This window comes from Thalassophryne amazonica, chromosome 23, assembly GCF_902500255.1.
Source record: "Thalassophryne amazonica chromosome 23, fThaAma1.1, whole genome shotgun sequence".
Classification (NCBI taxonomy): domain Eukaryota; kingdom Metazoa; phylum Chordata; class Actinopteri; order Batrachoidiformes; family Batrachoididae; genus Thalassophryne; species Thalassophryne amazonica.
This window is the reverse complement of record NC_047125.1, coordinates 25,238,208-25,261,480: the sequence shown is the minus strand read 5'-3', so window position 1 is coordinate 25,261,480 and position 23,273 is coordinate 25,238,208. Positions and strand designations below refer to the sequence as shown.

General features: G+C 41.1%; 1 protein-coding gene across 1 annotated transcript in view; it reads right to left on the bottom strand.

The window, feature by feature from the left end:
* LOC117505417 (neurexin-2-like) overlaps positions 1-18,170 on the bottom strand; it is a 342,446-nt gene extending 324,276 nt beyond the window's left edge. The window contains exon 1 of the mRNA XM_034165061.1: positions 17,425-18,170. Coding sequence (XP_034020952.1) covers positions 17,425-18,145 — 721 coding nt within the window. The 5' untranslated portion in view covers positions 18,146-18,170. The remainder of the gene's footprint in view (positions 1-17,424) is intronic.
* Between the last annotated feature and the right edge of the window lie 5,103 nt (positions 18,171-23,273).

The following is a 23,273-nucleotide window of genomic DNA, read 5'->3' as shown; positions in this document are numbered from 1 at the left end:
CTTCGGAGGTTAAAACTAAGTCTGCACTACAAACACATCTTGATTGTTTCATTTCATCTCCATTGTGGTCGTGTACAAAACTACAAAAACTGTCAATGTCCAAATCCATACGGACCTGACTGTAAATTATTTAATTAGACTCTAAATTATTTTTTTTTACACAGTGCTGTATCTCCAATAACAAAATAACATACTGATTTCCTCCATTAATAAGTAATAGGAGTAGTAGTAGATTTGTAGTAAAAAAGTTATGCTTCCATCATCTAATGAGTTTTTATGTGCAACGCAATAATGTTTTCAAAATAAAACCAGTAATTGCTCAGATTTAATATTTTATTGAATGATTAAATTCAACTACCAGCGCCTTTGCAAATTTATACACTGAAGTGGCCACAGAAACCATTTTAAATGTGTTTTTATTCAAGATAAATAACATTCAATAAAGTACCGTTTTACTGTTGCAAAATAATTTATTTTTATATAAAATTGGACATTTTCCCCCATTTGATGATGTTTATGAAGTAGGTTTAAAAAAAATCAAGACAAATAACTTCACAGTCTTGAGTGAATCTAGAGTCAGTGGGTGTGCTAACATCACAAATTCCTTTAACCTCTAATTACCCCACATTTAGAGCGTGTAGCCGCCTTGTAGCCATTCTTTTTGGGGATTATTTTACCAACAACAAAGCTGCGGTTGCCATGAATGATGAAAACGTGGCCTGTAGAGGTGCAAAGCTGCTTTAATTACAGCCCCTAATGGTGGAAGGCATGTCCACGGCGACTTAAAATGCAGGCTAATAGGAAAAGCGTGTATAACTTTGTATACACACGTTCGCGCAGCTCTTACAGGCGGTAAGTGATTGACTTCCAAGCGGTCAAAATGAAAAGTGTGCGGACTAAACATGAGTTTAATTTATGGCTTGCGACATCCTCATCTTCAAACTCTTATAAAAGTTCAAAGATTACCGCCAGGCTCTTGCAAGAGTGGCCGCAGCAAAGTTAGCTTTGTGAGATAACATCGACATGATGCTCAGAGGTACAACCTGTAAATGTACCCGTTTGAATTTTGTGTTGCGTTCACAGATTGTGAATACTGTGACATCGGTTCAGAATGGGGAACGTTATGCTATGCTATTTGCGCTATGCTAACAAGATGGCTTTTGCTTCTGGGATTCTTCTGTGCAACACTTTCTGTTGCCTCATGTGGTACCACCCCCAGTGGTGAACAGAAGGAGAGCAGAGAGTGTATCCGTCAGCTGCAACACATGAAACGTATACTCGAAGCTTATTCCAATTCATCACGGAAAATTGATGTCAACATTAAACAAAGAATTGTATCATATCATGAACAATTAAAAGGAAATGTAAAAAACTGAAAGTCTGAAAATTGAGACCTTAACATTTTTTGATAAAATGGCACAACCTTCTGTTACAGCCGAGCCGATCAAACTAAGATTGGACACAAAAAGCCGGGAGCTGTTGTGAAAAGCAAAGTAACAAATTATTGTAATAATTGTACAAGGGATTCTGGAATATTGAAGGAGACCCAGGAGGATGGAGACAGACTGGACAAGAACATGTGTACAGTAGTGGCAGGAAACCAGAACCAGGTGGCCACCAACACAGCTGAAAAGAGACTGGAATGCTGGAAACAAGAAGACAAGAGCAACATGAAAAAATGTTATCTTTACAGACAGGTAGGCCAGATACTACATAGTGATTACTGAGTTTCTGGCGAAGGTGGAGAAGCTGAACCAGTCCAAGCGGGGTGACCATCTACAATCCGGGTGGTACGAGGGGGATCAGCTGGAGGGCCTAACAGACTAGTGTGCATAGGTTTGATGCGGGAGACCTGGAGTGTGGGATGAATCCTAAGAGACTGGGGCAGACGTAGCCGGACTGCTGCCGGGCTGAGTAAACAGTCCACCACAAATGGGCTGATGAAGTGTGGTGCCAGTTTGTGGGGACTCAGACTTGAGAGGGAAGTCCTTCGCTGATAACCACACCTCCTGGTCCAGTCGGTGCTGGGGTACAATGCCGATCTACATGGTATTGGGTCCTGTCCCTCATTTGGAGCACAGCAGAATGGGCCGCCTTCCACATCCGCCGATTGATGGCATGGCTACATCGTCTTCCTGGACTGGGAATAAGTAAGGCTGACAACAAAGAGAACACTCAACAGGAGAGAGCTTACTTGAACAATGGATGGGAAGATGGAAACCAGAGACTGAGGCCAGCCAGAGGCTGGTGTGATGGCTGGCCCCTGGCACAGATGGTGCAGGCCTGAACAAAATTCCTCATATTTCCCTGGACAGTGGGTCACTAGAAATAGTGATTAACAATGTCCAGTATTCTATGAATGCCAGGGTGGCAGGAGAGTTTGGAGTTATGACAGAACTATAGGACTTGGGAGTGGGCTTTGGGAGGAACAAACAGCCTTCCAGGACGTCATCCTCCGAGATTGAGCGAGATTGAGATGCTGGCATTTTGCCTCCCGGACAACTCTCTCAATATTCCAGGTGAGAACACCCACCACAACATCCATGGAGAAAATCCAGTATGGAGGTGAGGGCTGGTCTGCAGGGCTGAACCGATGAGAGAGTGCATCAGGTTTTGTACTCTTGGAACCTGGCCGGTAGGTGATGGTGAAGTTAAGTCATCCAAAAAAAGAGAGACCACATGGCCTGCCTGGACGTGAGGGGATTAGCTGACTGGATGTATGTTAGGTTTTTGTAGTCTGTCCATTCAATGAACTGAACCACAGTACCTTCCATCCAGTGTCTCCACTCCTCAAGTGCCTCCTTGACCACCAGGAGTTCCCGGTTGCCCACATCATAGTTCTACTCTGCGAGACACAGATGTCGGGAGAAGAAGGGCAAGGATGGAGATGATTGTCACCCTCAGCTCACAGAGACAGGATGGCTCCAACACAGATGTCGGAGGCTTCAGCCTCCATAATAACCTGGCAGTCCAGGCCTAGTTGGATGAATATGGGAGCTGAGGAGAAACTGTGTGTATTGAATGCTTTTTCAGCATTAGTGGACCAACTGAAGGGTACTTTGGATGAAGTAAGCTTGGTAAGTGGGACTATGATCTGACTGAAGTTATAAATAAAGCGGCGGTAAAAATTGGCAAAACTCAGGAACTGCTGAAGGTGTTTAACAGTTGTAGGTCTGGCCCATTGAGTAATGGCACTGACTTTACCCAGATCACGCTTGATTTGATTCCTAGAGAAGACAAAACCAAGGAAGAAGATGGTATCTTCATGGAAATCATATTTTTCAGCTTTAAAACAAACGGTTCTGCAGCAAACGCTGGAGAACCAGACGGACATGAGTGGTGTTTTCTTCGAGGTTATTAGAGAAGATGAGGATATTGTCCAAATAGCCGAACACAAACTGGTTGATCAAACCAAGATTGGACCCAAAAATCAGGGAGCTGTTGTAAAAAGCAAAGTAACAATTTATTGTAATAATTGTACAAAGGATTTTGGAATGTTGCTGGAGACACAGGAGGCCGGAGATACAGACTGGAAGAGAACAGGTGTAGTGGCAGGAAAACAGAACCAAGTGGCTGCCCACGGACCTGTCAGGAAACCGGAACACTGGGAATGAGGAAACAAGTCGGGTCAGAAAACGAGAGAAGAGCAACATGAAACTATAGTGCCAAGGGCCCTGTGGGCTCCCGGCTCAATTGAGGCCTAAGGAAAAATGGCCATTTACTGCATAAAAATGGCTGCCATTTCCAAACGAATGAGTCAATGCAAATACTTTAGGGAGGGGAACAATGTCAATGACCAATATCAGAATCAGAATCAGAATGCCTTTTATTGTCATTATACATTGGTACAACGAGATTAGGGCCATCCAGTTGCAGTGCAGTAAAATAGAATAAAAATAAAAATAGTGCAAAAAAAGAGATAAAAATCGTACAAGAGTATGTATCAAAAACAAGATATAAAGAAAAATTCAACAATGTAAGGAAAAATATATATACAATTGACACTAGTGCAAGGTGCGGCTAGGATATAAATATATTGTCTATGGATGATTGGGTTATCGCACGAGGAGGATCAGTGCATGCTAGAGTTCAATGTGGTTATGGCTTTGGGGGGGAAACTGTTTTTCAGTCTGTTTGTTTTTGTCCTTGTGAGCCTGTAGCACCTCCCTGAGGGCATCAGGTCAAACTGGGCAGAGCCAGGGTGAAAGCAGTCTTTGGAGATCGCTTTGGCTCTGCTGAGGCAGCGGGAGGTGTAAATGTCCAACAGGGAGGGGAGAGGGCGGCCAATGATCTTCTGTGCTGCCTTAACAACCCTCTGCATTCTCTCCCTGTCAGCAGCGGTGGAGCTGCCAAACCATACTGTGATGCAGTATGTCAGCAGGCTCTCAATGGATGAGCGGTAGAAGGCCAGCAGCAGGTCGGTGTTGAGGTTGTACTTCCTGAGGACTCTCAGGAAGTGTAGCCGCTGCTGAGCCTTCTTGAGGATAGAAGAGATGTTGTTGGACCAGGAGATGCAGTCTGAGATGAGAACGCCAAGATACCTGAAGGTGTGGACCCTTTCCACAGGCTTGCCGTTGATGAGAAGGGGGGCAGGGTCGGTGCAGTGTTTCCTGAAGTCAATGAGGATCTCTCTGGTCTTCCTAGTGTTCAGAGCGAGGTTGTTGTCTGAGCACCAGGCTGCCAGCTGCCGGATCTCCTCTCTGTAGGCAGCCTCATCACCTCCGGAGATGAGACCGACCACTATGGTATCGAGTGGTATTGAGTCCTTGTTATATTAAAAGAAATGTTATGACAGTTTTTGAGAAAATTGGGTCCAAATACCCAAATTGGCTGTTTTCGGCAAAAAAATTGCCGCCATTTCCAAACAAAGGAATCTACGAACATAATGTTTAGACAGTAACAATGTCAATGACCCATATTATGCCCTTGCGAAATTAGAAAAAAAGTTATCACATAGTTTTTGAGATATTGCAATAAACTGAGGACACAGACGACACAGACAATATGAGAGGCGCCGCACCACTATTGGCGGTGAACCCAACAAATGATGCGATTTTTACAGATAGGGAGGCCAGGTACGATGTTGCAATTACTGTGTTTCTGGCGAAGGTGGAGAGGCTGAACCAGAGCTTATAAGCAAGTGAGATGATTGTGGACAGGTGATGAAAATCAGCTACATGATGCAACGCCTGGAAAATGCACCAACACTTGGTTAGCATGACAGACAGAGAAAGATATATTGTACTGAAGCTCTTGGTGAACCTACATGAATTCTATTGCACCTGCATTAATGGGAAATCTCCACCAGGTGGGGATATTGCTCCATTTCAAGAACCTTGGGACATGACAACAATCAACCTGTTGCTTGTAGTAGCAGATGGAGGAAGCTAATATAGCTTTGAAGCCCAAATGGCACCTTGTGTATTTCATGAAGTATGTCGGTGCTTCAGAAATTGTGAGAATTAAGTGAGTTTGTTTGTGTTGTAATTGCAGTTTTCCCATTTGTTGCAACAACATGAATACAGCATGACAGCCACAGGAATATTTCAACATTAAAGTCATGTTTATAAATTTTTAAATCGCATAAAACATTCTCAAGACCTAAATAAATGAATAAACTGGTTGCTGCCTGCAAACTTGTTTTTGGCAGAGCAACACCACTCCAATAATTTATCAAAGTGCATTTCACACTGCCTATTAAATGATTAAATGAATTGGTCCACACACACACACACACACACACACACACACACACACACACACACACACACACACACACACACACACACACACACACACACACACACACACACACACACACACACACACACTATTTTGAATGCTAAACACCCATATTACCCATATGGGTGTTTAGCCATATGGGTCAATCAGTCAAACAATAATATTTTTTTTCAATGTTGTGTTTTGTTTAGAGTATACTGAATCTTTAGATGGACTGAGCAGAACAGCATTTGTTTGAGTGCATGCTTCTGTGTGTCATACTGATTTGATTTTTGATACAAATCTTTGATGCTTACCTGATCATTGACATTTGATGCTGACTCTTGAATTTTGCTCCTGATTGCCATTTGATCATGAGCCTGAATATTGATCCTGATCATTTCCCTTTCGTTGTGAGCCTGAACTTTCTTACTCATTGTTATTATTTAACTGATCATTGAACTTCGATCATGACAGATTACCTTTGATCCTGATTGTGGCATATAAATGCTGACTTCTGATCTTTGATCCTGATTGTGAAAACTGGATACTGACTTCTAAACTCTGATCCTGATCATTGACATTTTATTGTGAGCCTGAATTTTGCTCCTGAGCATTAAAATTTGATCATGTCAGCTGATCTTTGATACTGATTGTGGAAAATAGATATGAATGTCCAAACTTTAGCCCTGATCATTGACCTTTGATCCTGATAACTGATCTTTGATCCTGACTGTGGAATTTGGATAATGATTTCTGACCTTTGATATTAATCATTGTGTTTTTATCATGAACCTGAACTTTGATTGTGAGTGGTGACATTTGATCCTGATTACCAGTCATTGATCCTCATGACTGGTCTTTTATCTCAATAGCTGATCTTCACTAATGGATGGACTTTGACCATGATTTCTAATCTTTGATCATGTTCCTGACTTTTAGTCCTTGGTTCTTGTTACTGACTCATTATCCTGATTGCTGCATTTTGAGCCTGATCAATGCTGAGATTTCACATGGATTGCTGACCTCTGATCACAATCGGTAATGGTAAATTGTGACCTTTGATGATTAACATTTAATCCTTAATCACAGATCTCCTTTCATTCTTGGATGTGAACTGTTGATTCTGTTTTCTGTCCATTGATCCTCTCTGTGGATTTACACCAGAATTGTCTTTTTCTTTGGTCTACACCCAACCACACCAAGTGTTATTAAAACCGATTTATTATTTTTAGCCCAATCCTGCTAACAGTCAACCAAAGAGAAACCAGTGACAACAAGCAGCGGAGGTCTTTGTGGTCACCAGATGTAAGCTTTGGAATAAAAAAACTAACTACAGAGTAACTTCAACTATGCATCCACCAACGTGCGACTAGGAAATAGCACCCTGCGTTAAAGCCAGACATGTCCAAGAGGCTCATAAGTGAAGCAAAAACACTTGTTTTTCTTTTTCTATTGATCTGTTGGATCAATGGTAATGAAATTTTAAGCCATGCTTACTCATTGTCAGCCCATTTCATTTGGAGTCAACATGATAAAAAAACTGGGTGTTCACATTATCCATAACTCTTGATATCTCATTCATTATATTCATTAAGCCTACACTGGACTGGGCCACCAAATCTGCACACAAAGTGGCCAAAGTGGTCGCCACTCCGAATCCGGGCGAGCACCCTAAAATTTTGTACATGTTCAAAACCGACATAAGTTGAACTGACCTTCCCTAACTCATGCTGATTTATGCTGAGCAGCATACCAAACTCCCTCTGGGACACACATGAGCCTTGTGAAAACTCGTCTTCAAACTCAGCCATGTGCAAGAGCTGTTTTAGACCAGTTTCCTCTAGCAGTAAACTAACACTACAAAATGGGGATGTGTTAGCACAGACATCTAAGCTGTCTTGACCGAACTAACAGAGACCTTTAAATTCTCTTTGCACAATCAAGATAAACTGAATAAATACTCTACTCCATGAGCAGTCAGTCATAATGACCCAATTCACAGACGAGGTCTCTGAAAATAAATTAACACAGAGCAAAAGAATATCTTCATGCTGTCTTTCACTTTCTGGCTCTTTTATCTGCTGTTCACTGTTGATAAGCTCTCTGGTTCTGTTTCATTCTCCTTACCTCTATCATCATCACCTCTCTCTCTCCGTCTCCATTTCAAAAGGACAAATGTTTCCTGCAGTCACTGTAGTGTCGCGTTGGTATTCTACTCTCAATTTAGCCAACAGCCATTGAGCAGTATTTGCTTCCAGCCACCGCACAGCAATCTGACACAGAGACGGCACGACGAGGGCGAGCGGGAAGGGCCTGAAGAATTGGGAGGAATTGGGTGGTATAAGAGACAGAAAGAGGCAAACATATGGCCGTCCAGCAGGGGCATTGTTATCCATGCTTCAAGGTATGAAGAAAACACCAGGAGATGAAAGAAATCTGTCAGCTAAAGCTGCTAATAAAGACTGGAAATGTTCAGCAACAAGACAATTTAGGCTTTGATTTGAATACCAGTTGCCAATGTCGGCTATCAGAAAGAAAAATCCAATGTTAACAGTGTATTGTTTGGGTTTTTTCCCCCATTTACTGTCTGCTCGAGCACCAAAATGCAAAACTTCAAAGGATTGGCACGTAAGCGCAACTAGCCATTATTCATGTTTGAATATTCAGTCATTTTAAACCATTTCATCACACAAGACAAAGCAGGAACCACCTCAGCTATGAATCGGATAACAAGTTTAAAACTGTTTGGAAAATATGGACAGATTGAATAATAATAATAAAAAAAATCAAAAAGGAAATGTTTGTACGTATGCCATATCTCAGGAAGAAGTGGTGGTACGACATTAATTTTCGTGTTGAATTATTTGCAAGGTACAAATTTGGAACACTTTGCCACCGACTAAAGTGTTAACAATGTAATGACCCAACAATAATGAACTAGTCGAATCTAAGGAACCACTGACCAATGCTGGAGCTCAACAATCACTGAACCTAGAGAGCAGTTTTTGTATTAAATTACTCAAAGGGTGTTAACCCTCTGGGGCCGACACCGTCGTGTACAATGGCTAAGACCAAGCTTTACTATTTTATAAATAACTTTTTAATGATATGAGATAGAAACTTACTTTTTTTATTTTTGTTGCTGTAAAGTTAACGCCGCAGAGTTCCGAGCCAGCCATCGGCCATCTTTGTACTCCTCATAGAAGCTGTGTGATGACGTGCGCAATGTGAGTGTCCAATCGGAATTGGTTTACCGTCACATGGTTTTCCAAAATCCAACAGCAGTAGTTAACAGTTAACAGCTATAATAAAACATTTATGCCAGGCAAGTGAACTGTCCAAAAAATACCCTTCGGACCCCAGAGGGTTAACCCCCAAAACGTGAATCGGATGCAAAGCATGAATTATCCGCAAACCGTTGATTGCAAAATGTGACTATTGAAAAAATATCTCCCAACACGTGAATGTGGGTCTCACAAAATGTGAATATCATTATAAATATATTCAGTTTAAGTAGTTTATGGGATTTATTGAATATTTTCTAGTGTCTTTTTGTTTTGAACTTTGTAGACGGTCCCTAAGCTTCCGTTTCTCCGCCGCCTGTTCGTTCAGGTCAATACTATTTCTTCAGCTCAGAGGATGGCTTATATGGATAAATAAGGTTAATAGCTTGTTGTCTACCTTCCCGAGGTTACAAACTAGTGTTGTTGGTTTTTCTACAATGTTTCTCTTAAGATTATTGAGCCGTTTATCGGAGTGGGAGGTTTCCATCCTCGGTGAGTTTGACAGGTGGACTGTCCCAGTCAAACTCCTCACCTGACACTGTCCCCGGAGCAGGACACACCCAGCGGGACGGGGGGCTTTCCTGCAGTAATTGACCCGTAAACTACTTAAACAGACAAAAATAAATATATATGATGAATGATATTTACGTTTTGTGAAACCTGCATTCACGTTTTGGGAGATATGTTTTCAATATTCACGTTTTGCACTTAACGGTTTGCAAATAATTAACATTTTGTGGGTTAACAAAGGACCCCAAGTTTCTGTTGTACACAACTTAGAATTTTCTTGAAAAAAAAAAAAAGAAATGCATGTTTTGAAACCTTGTTACCAATAAAATTACCTTGGCTCAGTCCTTTAACACTGTAACTAGAGTGGAAAAAAATGTCCTTAAATTATTCATAGCTGCCACGTTACTATTTTACTCAAACACACAAATTATTCAACTGAAATTTTCTCTTTGACCTTTTCTTTGTAATTTATTTTTGTTCATTCCAAATTTCCTGAGCCATACTTTGGGTGGAATATATATATATATATATATATATATATATATATATATATATATATATATATATTAACTCTTGAAATTTCAATAGCGTGTAGTAGATATCAATATGCGCTACCAAACGGTTGAGCTGAACATTAAAGGATTAACTACATAGAATCCAAATTTGAAACGGCACAGGCCATTACCCAATTGTCACAGTATTACGTGAGCATGCTAATCATACTGTCTTCCAAGAAGGCTGCATATGGTGCCAGTTGACAATACAGCCGTTGAGTCCGTGGGAAGTTGGACTGCCAAAAATGTTTACCTGGCTTTGAGTCTTATTCTTGCAACTTGTCTGTGTCCTTGGAGAAGACACTTATTCTACATCTTCATCGTCAACTCATCTGTAAATTATTAATCTTGGTTGGGGAAGTAACCTGCAAGGGACTGGTGTCCCATTCAGGGGGCGTCATAGACTCTCAACCATTTAACACTATGATAGCTGGAGATAAACACCAGCCCACTGGGTGTCACAGTTTCTTCATAGTCAAAAATCTAGAACTCGACACACAGAGATCATCCAAATTGATCCACGTGTTGGCATTCTTTGCAAATTAATATGGTAGAATGGCAGCCATTTTTTTCAAGATGGCTGTCGTGTTTTTTTTGTTTGTTTTTCCCGAACACATATTTGTTTTATTATTTATCTGTTTTACTAAATTTGGTGCTTGTACCATCATTTGAAAGAACATTTCACTTACCCGCTGCACTAAAGGACATGACTGTCTTTTTCAACTTTGTTCCAGAAGAACGCTGCCAATGAAGTCATGCTGTCATGAGATGTAATTGTTCGGAAATTCATGCTCCAATGTGCATTTGACCAATTTTAACTGCACATTTGCATGTGTCCCAGTTGGACAGTGCAATCGAGGCCCCCTGTTGTTCACCCCCCCCCTTTTGTTCAAGTGATGATCAAACCTTGCATCAAGTCCAATAATCTGTTTTTGTGGTGGTGTTTAGTCTCACGGCTTGTCCACAACAGGAAAAAATTAGCCTATTTGTTGAGTGTTTGTGTCTTTGTGTTATACCAGCAAAAATTTGCAGAGCCGAGGTTGAAATAATCCCCCCTCCGTCAGTTAAACATGATCAAGACGGAACAGTTGATGTTAGCCAGATTTTCCGCATATAGAATGAAAAATATGAACGAGGTGTGGAGATTCAGACAGGATGAAAGAGAGAGGAGAGAGAAGTGCGGGAGGGGGAGGAGGAGGGGACACCGGAGCGTAAAGCGCTGACAGCGGGTAAAGGTGAAAAAGAGATAAGTGGAGTGAGGGAGTGAAATCGGGAGCGAGGGGGAGGTGAAAAGAGATGGAAAGCGCCGATAGCCTTGAGAAGGGAAGGTAGGAGACGGGTGAAGGAAATGCTGTGGGATGAGCAGAAACAAGAGAGATGGATGAAGACGCGCGAGAGGGATAAAGCGCACAGATATGGAAATGGGTTGTGTCAGTGAAAGAGGGAGAAAGGGTTTGTGAGAGAACAGAGTTTGACAGAGCTGACAGTGGAGGAGCACAAGCGAAGAGCAGGGTAGAAGAATGAATGCCCCAAAGAAAAGGTTGGGAAAGGCAGAAGAATGAACAAGAGAACACCAGACTTGCAATGCGCATTATTATTATTTATTTATTTATTTATTTATTTTGGCACCAAACTCTCATTTCAACTTCAGCACATTTTTTTTTTGTCAGTTATTGTTTTCAAGGAATTCTTAGCCACACAATATCAAGTCAGACTGTACAATTTAAAGTCTAGCACACTTCCTGGGAAGGTTTTCTTCAAAAATATGGCTTAAAACAAATATTTCTTCTCGGGACTGCTCGTCTGGGTACTTTGTACCATGACTTGTTAGATTTAGCCGAGCAGCCGGTCTGGAGCTGCCAACTAACGGCCGCTCTCAGAACACGCAACTGCATGTAATTCTTGAAAAGAAGCGGATATGTCACAGATTTGCCAAGGAACTGTGTTGTAGTTGATTGTCACAATCGCAATTTAAATGGGAAATGAACCAGCCAGTTCAGCCAAAGCCCATTTATACTCTCCTGGGCATGAATTCCAGAAGGTCACAATTTGAAGCAATTTCCGTACCCTGGTGGGCCTTCGAGGATCCGGAAGGGTGTCCTTAATGAACTGAGGTATTTAGTCATTCTTCTGTTGTCTTGTTGTTACCATGGCTGGATTTTTAAGATCTTGGATCCCCCCCACCCCCCGCCCCATTGGTAATCCCTTGCATTTCTGTGAAGTTTGTAAATTTGTACTAGATGTGTTGACATCCCTGCCAACTTTTCCAGAAGCACCAAGGTTGGGTTACAGTTGTTTTTGTACTCATCACATACTACTCCAAGTACCATTCCAGCCCATTACATCATCACACTGCACACTGGATCCAATCCATGGGCAACCATGATTGTCACATTCCAGTTATAGTCCATGACCTTCCGGGCTGCGTACACCCTCCACTGGCTTTGATATATTTTCGTTGTTGTCCCAATTTCAATTTCAATTTATTTTCATTTCTATAGCGCCAAATCACAACAGAGTTGCCTCAAAGCACTTCACACAAGTAAGGTCTAACCTTACTAACCCCCAGAGCAACAGTGGTAAGGAAAAACTCCCTCTGAGGAAGAAATCTCAAGCAGACCAGACTCAAAGGGGTGACCCTCTGCTTGGGTCACTCCTTAGGAATCATTAGGAAGCCACAAAATGTAGCTTCTTTTCCCTTGAACATGTGTTGATTTGTGTATTTTCCAGACTGTTCTCTTTGGCATTGTCCAATCCTCTATTGACCTTTTCCAGTCATGTATTGTGTATTTCAAGACTAACATTATGAGGAAGAAATGGTTTGGTCTGTGTTTAAAACAACAGCAATGTTGAAACAGTCTTACTTACATGGTATAAAACCTAGAGATGCAAATACCTGAAGTGTCAACCAAATACTTGTGCAGGTCAACATACGGTAGTGGATGTTGGACAATGGCATTGTTCCACCATGTATCAGTTAGCAGGTGATACACTTTTCCACACTAGAAAATGACCATTTCTTTTTCTATCTATTCACCATTGTCACTTGCCACAAACTACAACAGCTACACCGACAGAAGATACCTCAAAGACCCCTACTTAACGCCAGTTCTTCAATGGCCACCTGTCACACCAGTATCCCAACTTTAAGAATAGTATTGTAGGCAAATACCTGCCTGAACTTCCATTATCAGGATGGCATTCTCCTTCCTCTATTTCAAGTCTCAATGTGACAAACCCTACATAAACCATTACGACAAAAGGTTTCCTTTCCCAGCAATCTCACTGAAATGTGAGCAAGAGATTTGAAAAGGTCAAAAAGAGCTTATATTAGAATATTCATGCGCACCAGAGCTACAGCACCCATCCATCCACAAACAAATTTTCTTTTGGCTTGTCAATGTGGCGACACAAGAATTCAAATGGAGATTGATGTAATGGAGCTCAGAAGGATGGTTTTGACCTCAACAATCATCAATTCAATTCAATTTCATTTATATAGCGCCAAATCACAACAAACAGTTGCCCCAAGGCACCTCATATTGCAAGGCAAAGCCATAAAATAATTACAGAAAAACCCCAACTGTCAAAACGACCCCCTGTGAGCAAGCACTTGACTACAGTGGGAAGGAAAAACTCCCTTTTAACAGGAAGAAACCTCCAGCAGAACCAGGCTCAGGGAGGGGCAGTCTTCTGCTGGGACTGGTTGGGGCTGAGGGAGAGAACCAGGAAAAAGACATGCTGTGGAGGGGAGCAGAGATCAATCACTAATGATTAAATGCAGAGTGGTGCATACAGAGCAAAAAGAGAAAGAAACACTCAGTGCATCATGGGAACCCCCCAGCAGTCTAAGTCTATAGCAGCATAACTAAGGGATGGTTCAGGGTCACCTGATCCAGCCCTAACTATAAGCTTTAGCAAAAAGGAAAGTTTGAAGCCTAATCTTAAAAGTAGAGAGGGTGTCTGTCTCCCTGATCCGAATTGGGAGCTGGTTCCAGAGGAGAGGAGCCTGAAAGCTGAAGGCTCTGCCTCCCATTCTACTCTTACAAACCCTAGGAACTACAAGTAAGCCTGCAGTCTGAGAGCGAAGCGCTCTATTGGGGTGATATGGTACTACGAGGTCCCTAAGATAAGATGGAACCTGATTATTCAAAACTTTATAAGTAAGAAGAAGAATTTTAAATTCTATTCTAGAATTAACAGGACGCCAATGAAGAGAGGCCAATATGGGTGAGATATGCTCTCTCCTTCTAGTCCCCGTCAGTACTCTAGCTGCAGCATTTTGAATTAACTGAAGGCTTTTCAGGGAACTTTTAGGACAACCTGATAATAATGAATTACAATAGTCCAGCCTAGAGGAAATAAATGCATGAATTAGTTTTTCAGCATCACTCTGAGACAAGACCTTTCTAATTTTAGAGATATTGCGCAAATGCAAAAAAGTGAATAAAATTGGTCCTAGCACAGAACCTTGTGGAACTCCATAATTAACCTTAGTCTGTGAAGAAGATTCCCCATTTACATGAACAAATTGTATTCTATTAGATAAATATGACTCAAACCACCGCAGCGCAGTGCCTTTACTACCTATGGCATGCTCTAATCTCTGTAATAAAATTTTATCTTCAACAGTATCAAAAGCAGCACTGAGGTCTAACAGAACAAGCACAGAGATGAGTCCACTGTCCGAGGCCATAAGAAGATCATTTGTAACCTTCACTAATGCTGTTTCTGTACTATGATGAATTCTAAAACCTGACTGAAACTCTTCAAATAGACCATTCCTCTGCAGATGATCAGTTAGCTGTTTTACAACTACCCTTTCAAGAATTTTTGAGAGAAAAGGAAGGTTGGAGATTGGCCTATAATTAGCTAAGATAGCTGGGTCAAGTGATGGCTTTTTAAGTAATGGTTTAATTACTGCCACCTTAAAAGCCTGTGGTACATAGCCAACTAATAAAGACAGATTGATCATATTTAAGATCGAAGCATTAATTAATGGTAGGGCTTCCTTGAGCAGCCTGGTAGGAATGGGGTCTAATAGACATGTTGATGGTTTGGAGGAAGTAACTAATGAAAATAACTCAGACAGAACAATCGGAGAGAAAGAGTCTAACCAAATACCGGCATCACTGAAAGCAGCCAAAGAGAACGATATGTCTTTGGGATGGTTATGAGTAATTTTTTCTCTAATAGTTAAAATTTTATTAGCAAAGAAAGTCATGAAGTCATTACTAGTTAAAGTTAAAGGAATACTCGGCTCAATAGAGCTCTGACTATGTCCTTGTCAGCCTGGCTACAGTGCTGAAAAGAAACCTGGGGTTGTTCTTATTTTCTTCAATTAGTGATGAGTAGTAAGATGTCCTAGCTTTACGGAGGGCTTTTTTATAGAGCAACAGACTCTTTTTACAGGCTAAGTGAAGATCTTCTAAATTAGTGAGATGCCATTTCCTCTCCAACTTATGGGTTATCTGCTTTAAGCTGCGAGTTTGTGAGTTATACCACGGAGTCAGACACTTCTGATTTAAGGCTCTCTTTTTCAGAGGAGCTACAGCATCCAAAGTTGTCCTCAATGAGGATATAAAACTATTGACGAGATAATATATCTCACTCACAGAGTTTAGGTAGCTACTCTGCCCTGTGTTGGTATATGGCATTGGAGAACATAAAGAAGGAATCATATCCTTAAACCTAGTTACAGCGCTTTCTGAAAGACTTCTACTCTAATGAAACTTATTCCCCACTACTGGGTAGGCCATCAGAGTAAATGTAAATGTTATTAAGAAATGATCAGACAGAAGGGGGTTTTCAGGGAATACTGTTAAGTCTTCAATTTCCATACCATAAGTCAGAACAAGATCTAAGGTATGATTAAAGTGGTGGGTGCACTCATTTATAATTTGAGCAAAGCCAATCGAGTCTAACAATAGATTAAATGCAGTGTTGAGGCTGTCATTCTCAGCATCTGTGTGGATGTTAAAATCGCCCACTATAATTATCTTATCTGAGCTAAGCACTAAGTCAGACAAAAGGTCTGAAAATTCACAGAGAAACTCACAGTAACGACCAGGAGGATGATAGATAACAACAAATAAAACTGTTTTTTGGGACTTCCAATTTGGATGGACAAGACTAAGAGACAAGCTTTCAAATTAATTAAAGCTCTGTCTGGGATTTTGATTAATTAATAAGCTGGAGTGGAAGATTGCTGCTAATCCTCCGCCTCGGCCCGTGCTACGAGCATTCTGGCAGTTAGTGTGACTTGGGGGTGTTGACTCATTTAAACTAACATAATCATCCTGCTGTAACCAGGTTTCTGTAAGACAGAATAAATTAATATGTTGATCAATTATTATATCATTTACTAACAGGGACTTAGAAGAGAGAGACCTAATGTTTAATAGACCACATTTAACTGTTTTAGTCTGTGGTGCAGTTGAAGGTGCTATATTATTTTTTCTTTTTGAATTTTTATGCTTAAATAGATTTTTACTGGTTGTTGGTGGTCTGGGAGCAGACACCGTCTCTACGGGGATGGGGTAATGAGGGATGGCAGGGGGAGAGAAGCTGCAGAGAGGTGTGTAAGACTACAACTCTGCTTCCTGGTCCCAAACCTGGATAGTCACGGTTTGGAGGATTTAAGAAAATTAGCCAGATTTCTAGAAATGAGAGCTGCTCCATCCAAAGTGGGATGGATGCCGTCTCTCCTAACAAGACCAGGTTTTCCCCAGAAGCTTTGCCAATTATCTATGAAGACCACCTCATTTTTTGGACACCACTCAGACAGCCAGCAATTCAAGGAGAACATGCAGCTAAACATGTCACTCCCGGTCCGATTGGGGAGGGGCCCAGAGAAAACTACAGAGTCCGACATTGTTTTTGCAAAGTTACACACCGATTCAATATTAATTTTAGTGACCTCCGATTGGCGTAAACGGGTGTCATTACTGCCGACATGAATTACAATCTTACCAAATTTACGTTTAGCCTTAGCCAGCAGTTTCAAATTTCTTTCAATGTCGCCTGCTGTGGCCCCCAGAAGACAATTGACTATGGTTGCTGGTGTCGCTAGCTTCACATCTCTCAAAACAGAGTCACCAATAACCAGAGTTTGATCCTCAGTGGGTGTGTCGCCGAGTGGGGAAAACGGTTAGAGATGTGAACGGGTTGGCGGTGTATACGGGGCTTCTGTTTAGGACTACGCTTCCTCCTCACAGTCACCCAGTCGGCCTGCTTTCCCGGCTGCTCGGGATCTGCCGGGAGGGAACTAACTAATCATGAACAAAGCTTTGTGAAGTACCTTCATTAATAGGGTCCATGAGACAGAAGCAGGGTGAGTGTTGACTTCTTACCTTCCTTGCAGTACTTCCCCTTGAATCGGGTGTGGGTGCAGTCACAGTGAACCTCTCCATACTGAATAGAGCAAAACCCTCCATTGAAGCATGGGTTCTGTTTGGTACAGAGGTATTCCAGGTCGCTATGAATGTCCTGGCTATTTAGCAAAGTAGGAGGCATCTCCCCCACCTTCAGATTGGAGATCAACCCCTGGAATGGTGGCTCATACTTGACTGTGCTGGACGTTAGCGCAGACAGGCGCACATCAGGTGGGATCCCACCCACAAATAGATCACTGACCACTGCCATCTCCTTTCTCTTGGACTTCACTTCAGCTACTTTGGTCTCCCCATCCACCATTAAAAGGGTCTCGCGAAAGTTTCGAGTGAGCAAGACCATGTGCCAATGGTCATCGTTAATCCGTGTCTCCATGTGCAGAGTGGCAGGCTCGGCGCAGTGGATGGCGAAGCGCAGCTGGAGGCGCCCGCCTGCAATCAGCAACTCCAAAAAGTCACAGTTGCCTCCATCATCCAGGTAGAGCACCAAGGCTTTGCTAATGTTGGTCTTGAGGCTGAAGCTCAACTCGCCTACCGATCCAGCTTCCCAGCGGCTGTAGCGTGCCCATTGCCCTGGTGCTCCGCCAAATTCCAGCATCTTCACTGACGTGAGAAGGTTGAAAAGGGCCAAAGGCCACAGAGGCCTACACAGGAATCTTAAACCCCTTGTCATGCTTAACATTCCCAGAGTTTCCCTTCTCTTACGCAGTTGTTAATCAAGCAGGGTTTGGTTTGATGTTGCTATGGGTCTAGATTTGCAACTGAAAATGGTTTTTAATATGTATCTCTGAGCTATGTTCGATAAAGCTGTCCCCACAGAGGCTCTGCTTGAAGTCAACTTGTCTTCTTCTCTCTGTTGCACCAGTTTATGTCCTTATCCTGACTCTCTCCTTTGTCTCTCCATCAGTTGTTGCCTCTAGGACTTGGAATGAGGAATTGCAGTAAAGTAAAAGGGGGCAGCTGGGTTATGATGGTTTCTGCACAGCTGTTTTGTCAAAAGCCTTGAGAGAAAGCAGAATCTTGACAATCCAAGACTCAGTTTAACTTCCAGGAAACGTGACCCGCCGCCAAAGGTTTTGGGTTCAGACCGATCCGACTGCAGTCTGTATTTAAGGAAAGCAGTGAAGGAGCCCAATGAGGCGGGTGTCAAAGCTCGGTGGTGTCTGCTGAATCCCAAGATGCATTCATGGCTTCAGAGTACACCCATTGTTCTCGAGGACTTTTGAGACTGTTGATGTTTTAGACCATCGTGGGTCCTGTGATCCAGGAGGTAGGTTGTTGTCTGAAAGAAAAACACATTCACCAGTAAATCTCATGCAAACATGCTCCTAACTAAGCAATTTTAAATACCAGAGTAGAATGTCCATATTTAAAAAAGAAACCCAATCTCAGTTAATCTCAGCTACTCTGTGGATATCCTTTAAAGAAGTCTTCTGCACGCCTTTCAATTAGCACTACCCTTCATCTTATTTCCTTTTGCTTGCAGTTTTTTGGATACCACGTTATGCGCTATATATAAAACCCCCCAATGTTCTCCTCAGTTGAAAGCTGCCACTTCAAAAAGAAGAAAAAATCTGGAGGCAAGCAATAATTAAGCACTGCCTGTTTTACGTTGCTCTACGCTTCCCAGAGGGGTCCGAGGAATATGAACGTCCTTTTTTCATGTGCGGCTTTTCAGTCTCGTCAATATAAATGTCAAGCTACGTTCTCAACCTTAACGTAATGGTTTCATAAGTAGCGAGCGGCGCTGTCACGCGTACACAATTAGGTTTGATGAATCGAGCAGGAGCGCATTCATATGCAAAAACACACATCATTAACTCGAACACGACTCAGAGCGGTGGGCCGGAGAGTCAACAGCTAGCTGAATAACCGCTCTTGACCCTGAATCTTGGCCTAATCCTGGTCATTATTTCTTGAGTGTGATTTAATTTCCATCAGGCAGGGTGTACAATTAAAGATGTGTTCACGCTGGCATGCGCTCCTTTGTGCAATCGGGCGTAGCTTTAAAGCGACAAATGCAGCAATGCTAGCTGACGAGAGGGAGAGATAAAAGGTCTGACTACGGAACTAAGGTGAGTGGCAGGAGACAGATCCTGTACACAAAAGATTGAGAATGATATTGTCTTTCAATATCGCTTGTGATGTCTTTGTATTTTTTGGCATGGGGGTGAGGGGGGTCAGCTATTCATTCAGCATGGGGCTAAAGTGCTCTAGTGCTTGAAAACCTCAGCATATACATCCCATATTGAGCACTCAGCAGAAAATTTCCACTCACGATGTTGTAAATTAGAGCTGGGGAATATGCTACATTCACCGAGGGAGATTTTGCTTCAGGAAGGGGTTTTGTGACACAGAAGTAGCGATTACTTTGCGATCTCCGATTGTCAGTTAAAAGCAGTGAGCGGCACTGCTTTCCCGCAACACTGGATTTATTGTAAAAGAGATTTCTGCTGTGCTGGACACAATTCCCCCAAGCAGCTAACAGATAATGAGCAAAGCTAACTTCATCATGAGCAGATTAGTTTTTCTGCTAACGTTTCTTGCACAAAATTTATTTTCGTATGTTCTTTTAAGTTCAAGTCACCTATTTTTTTTTTTTTTAAAGTTATTCAGTTGCTTGCAGTTATGTGCAATAATGCTGAACCTCTTGTGCAAATGTCTTTTAAAAAATGCTCATTGTTCACTGTTTACCGTTACTGTTTTAGTACTCTGGCAAAATAATTTCCTTTGGGACAAATACAGTTGATATTTTTCTTAAAATTAAGGGATTGCACAACTGTAACAAACATCCTGCTGACGAGACTTTGTAGCAGGAGGTCAACCCAGAGAAAATGCATTAATTATTGAAATTAATATTTTATTTAATTCTTTCTGTACTGTGAATAAACTGTATGCTGAATGTAAACTACTGTATAATCGATATTATAAAAGCCAAGTGGCCTGTGTGTGTGTGCACGTGTGTATGGCTTCAGTCATGGCAAAACCGGGGACAGCTGACATTTGTCATTTGGTATGCTTACGTATTTTGGGTCAAGGATGAACGCTGTGAAACAAAAAAATGTAGGACAAATATGTTTTGAGACATTACCGATTTTAGGTAACCAGTAAACAATGAACATTGTGCTGCAATGCACCATGGGATTTTGGGGTTTTAAATGTTATTGTGGTTCATGTTAGTTTAACAGCATTGTTAGTGTTATTGATTTGTGTTTTTGTAGTTCAATTGGTTTAGTCAGTTTAGTTAAGTGTCACGCTGCAGTTACCGTGAGTGACTTAAGTGTCATTTTCTCGGCACTATAAGTGAAATGTGTAGTGCTTTTAATGTCTTCCATCACAGTCTGTTTGTCAAGTTAAGAGCACCTGCTTATAACAGAATGCAGAAAAGACAAAAAGCTGTGCTTGTGTGCAATTTTGATCACACACAAACTGTGGAGAGCTGACATTTGCTGCGTCATATGTTTATGTATTTTGTGTCAAGAATGAAACGTGGCAAAATCAAACGTAGACAGGACTAATATTTTAAGAGAAACTACATATATTAGCTTACAGCACTGAACAATTGACATTGATATTTACATTCTGGACTCATACGTCAATCCAGCAGGGGGCAGTAAATCATCTATATATTAAAAGCATGAGTGAGTGCATGCAATTTATTTATTTATTTATTTTTTGAGTAAGTACATAATATAACTGTAAATATGTTTAAAAATACAGATGACACAAGAAAGTGAAAACACATTTCCATTGTGGTCCTTTTTAAAATCAAATAACAAAACAGAAGTAAAAATAAAATACTAATAATGGCGTGTACATGATATCAAGCACCTAAATAATTTACAAAATATGTTGAGACAGTAAATTAACATTGAAAAGTTTCAGAATAAACAGGAAATAAAAGGGTTGAGTTCCTGCTCTAAAAACTGTTAAGATCTAAAGTTATAAAAACATTCTGGACTCACATGCCATTTCAACTCATTATAGAAACTTTGCATAATTTATTACCACCCTTGAAAAATGTCAGCTACCTATTTTATAAACACTGCCCAATGTAGAGCCTGTGGATCCCCACGAGCAATTTGTTAATTTATAATAATTTGTTCATTTATTTATGTATGTCTCTATCTTCATCTGATATTAGCATGCTAATCCCTTTTGGGAACCTCTGTCTTTGCTTGAATATCTCAAAATTTCAGCACTTTCGGTCTACTTAAACTTCAATGTATATAAATATAATAAAAGCAGTTCATCGTAGCTTCAGCAAAATGTTTGTGGTTTATTGGTTTCTTGAAGGTAGCTTTATAGTTAGTAAATTAGCGGTTATTGAAGCAAAATTTTAGGTTATCTGGGTACTTCCTTTCTGAACATTTAAATACAAATATCTGAGTTAATATGGCTGGCTGTGTTAAACGAAATGCAAAAAGACCATTTAAGAAGTCTGTGCTTCCGTATTTTTGAAGAGTGACATTTTAGTGTTATTTATCTCTAGTTGAATTTGTAATCCTTGACAAATTTATATTTCTTAATGTTTGTGTGAGTTTAAAATCATTATAGCACCAAATAACTGAAATAGTAAAATGAGATGGATGAGGGCGGATATGCGTCACTCCTGGCGAAGTGGAGAATCCAAAGGCAAAAATTGATATTGCTCACTGTAAACGCGCTCGGACTGTATGCTGTTCGCTATGTTACGAAAGACCCAGATGTAGTCAAGTTCCCCTATGTCTACCCAGTGCCAGTAGAACCATTTAATCCATTCATGGAACATTTCCAGCATAAATTTTGCAATCTGTAACCGATGTCCCACGTTGTGCTTCAGAATCTATATGCTACATGTTTATACCCAAGTCTCGGAACACAGGCCTCCATTTATGCACACTAAAAGGGATTGCGGCATTTCATAGGAATAACAAAAAAACATGCCAAGGCCTTGGAACACAGTGAACCAGCAAGAATTGGCAATAACTTGAAAGCTTATTTTGTTTAATTTGCTGAACTACATCTGTGCCGCCAACGGGCAAATAGATTTGGAATATCCCCTTCCTCTATTGATTATTCATCAAGTTGTGTCTGTCTGGCTGGGACGGTGGAAGCGACAATTCTTCCTACTTTTACAATACTGTATTTATATTGAGTTGCTGTGTATTCTCTGTGGATTGTGTTGCCCATTATTCGGAGGTATTGGCAAGCTTGACTGATGGCACTATTAAATCCCAAGGACATCGAGGAAACACAAGCCTCAAGAGATGACTACAGCTCCGGGGTTTGTGTATGCTTGTTGTACTCAAAGAACAGCGTGTGCCGTGTATTTTGGATTATGATTTGCATCACAGTTGTAGTCCAGGATGTTTTCTCAAGAGCTTTAGTTAACATTACAACATGTGAGCTTCAAAATAAAATAACGTTTCCTGGTTTTATCCCAATCCATCTGGACAGACTCGTTCCTCAGGCAAAATGACTAGCTCTGTCATCCATGGTGCACGTGACAAATCCGGCAGTTTGAGTAAAATAGCAAGCCGTGAAGCGTGCAGTTACCCTCCACACGCCAACTGTACATAGCAGCTTTCATTTGACACCCAGCTGGCCCAAAGCTGTTGGTCATCTGCCCTGAAATGTTCATATCAGAGAGTACATTAAAATAATGGGTGTTAACTGGAAGCTGTTGTAGATAGTTCCATCTGGTTTTGTTGCTGCAGGCAGTAAAGCTTAATGTGTAAAGCTACTGTTATTAATATGTTGTGAATTTTCTTAAATGTGCTTCAAAGTACACTGAAACATTACAGTTGGTAAAACCTGAATGAATTAAG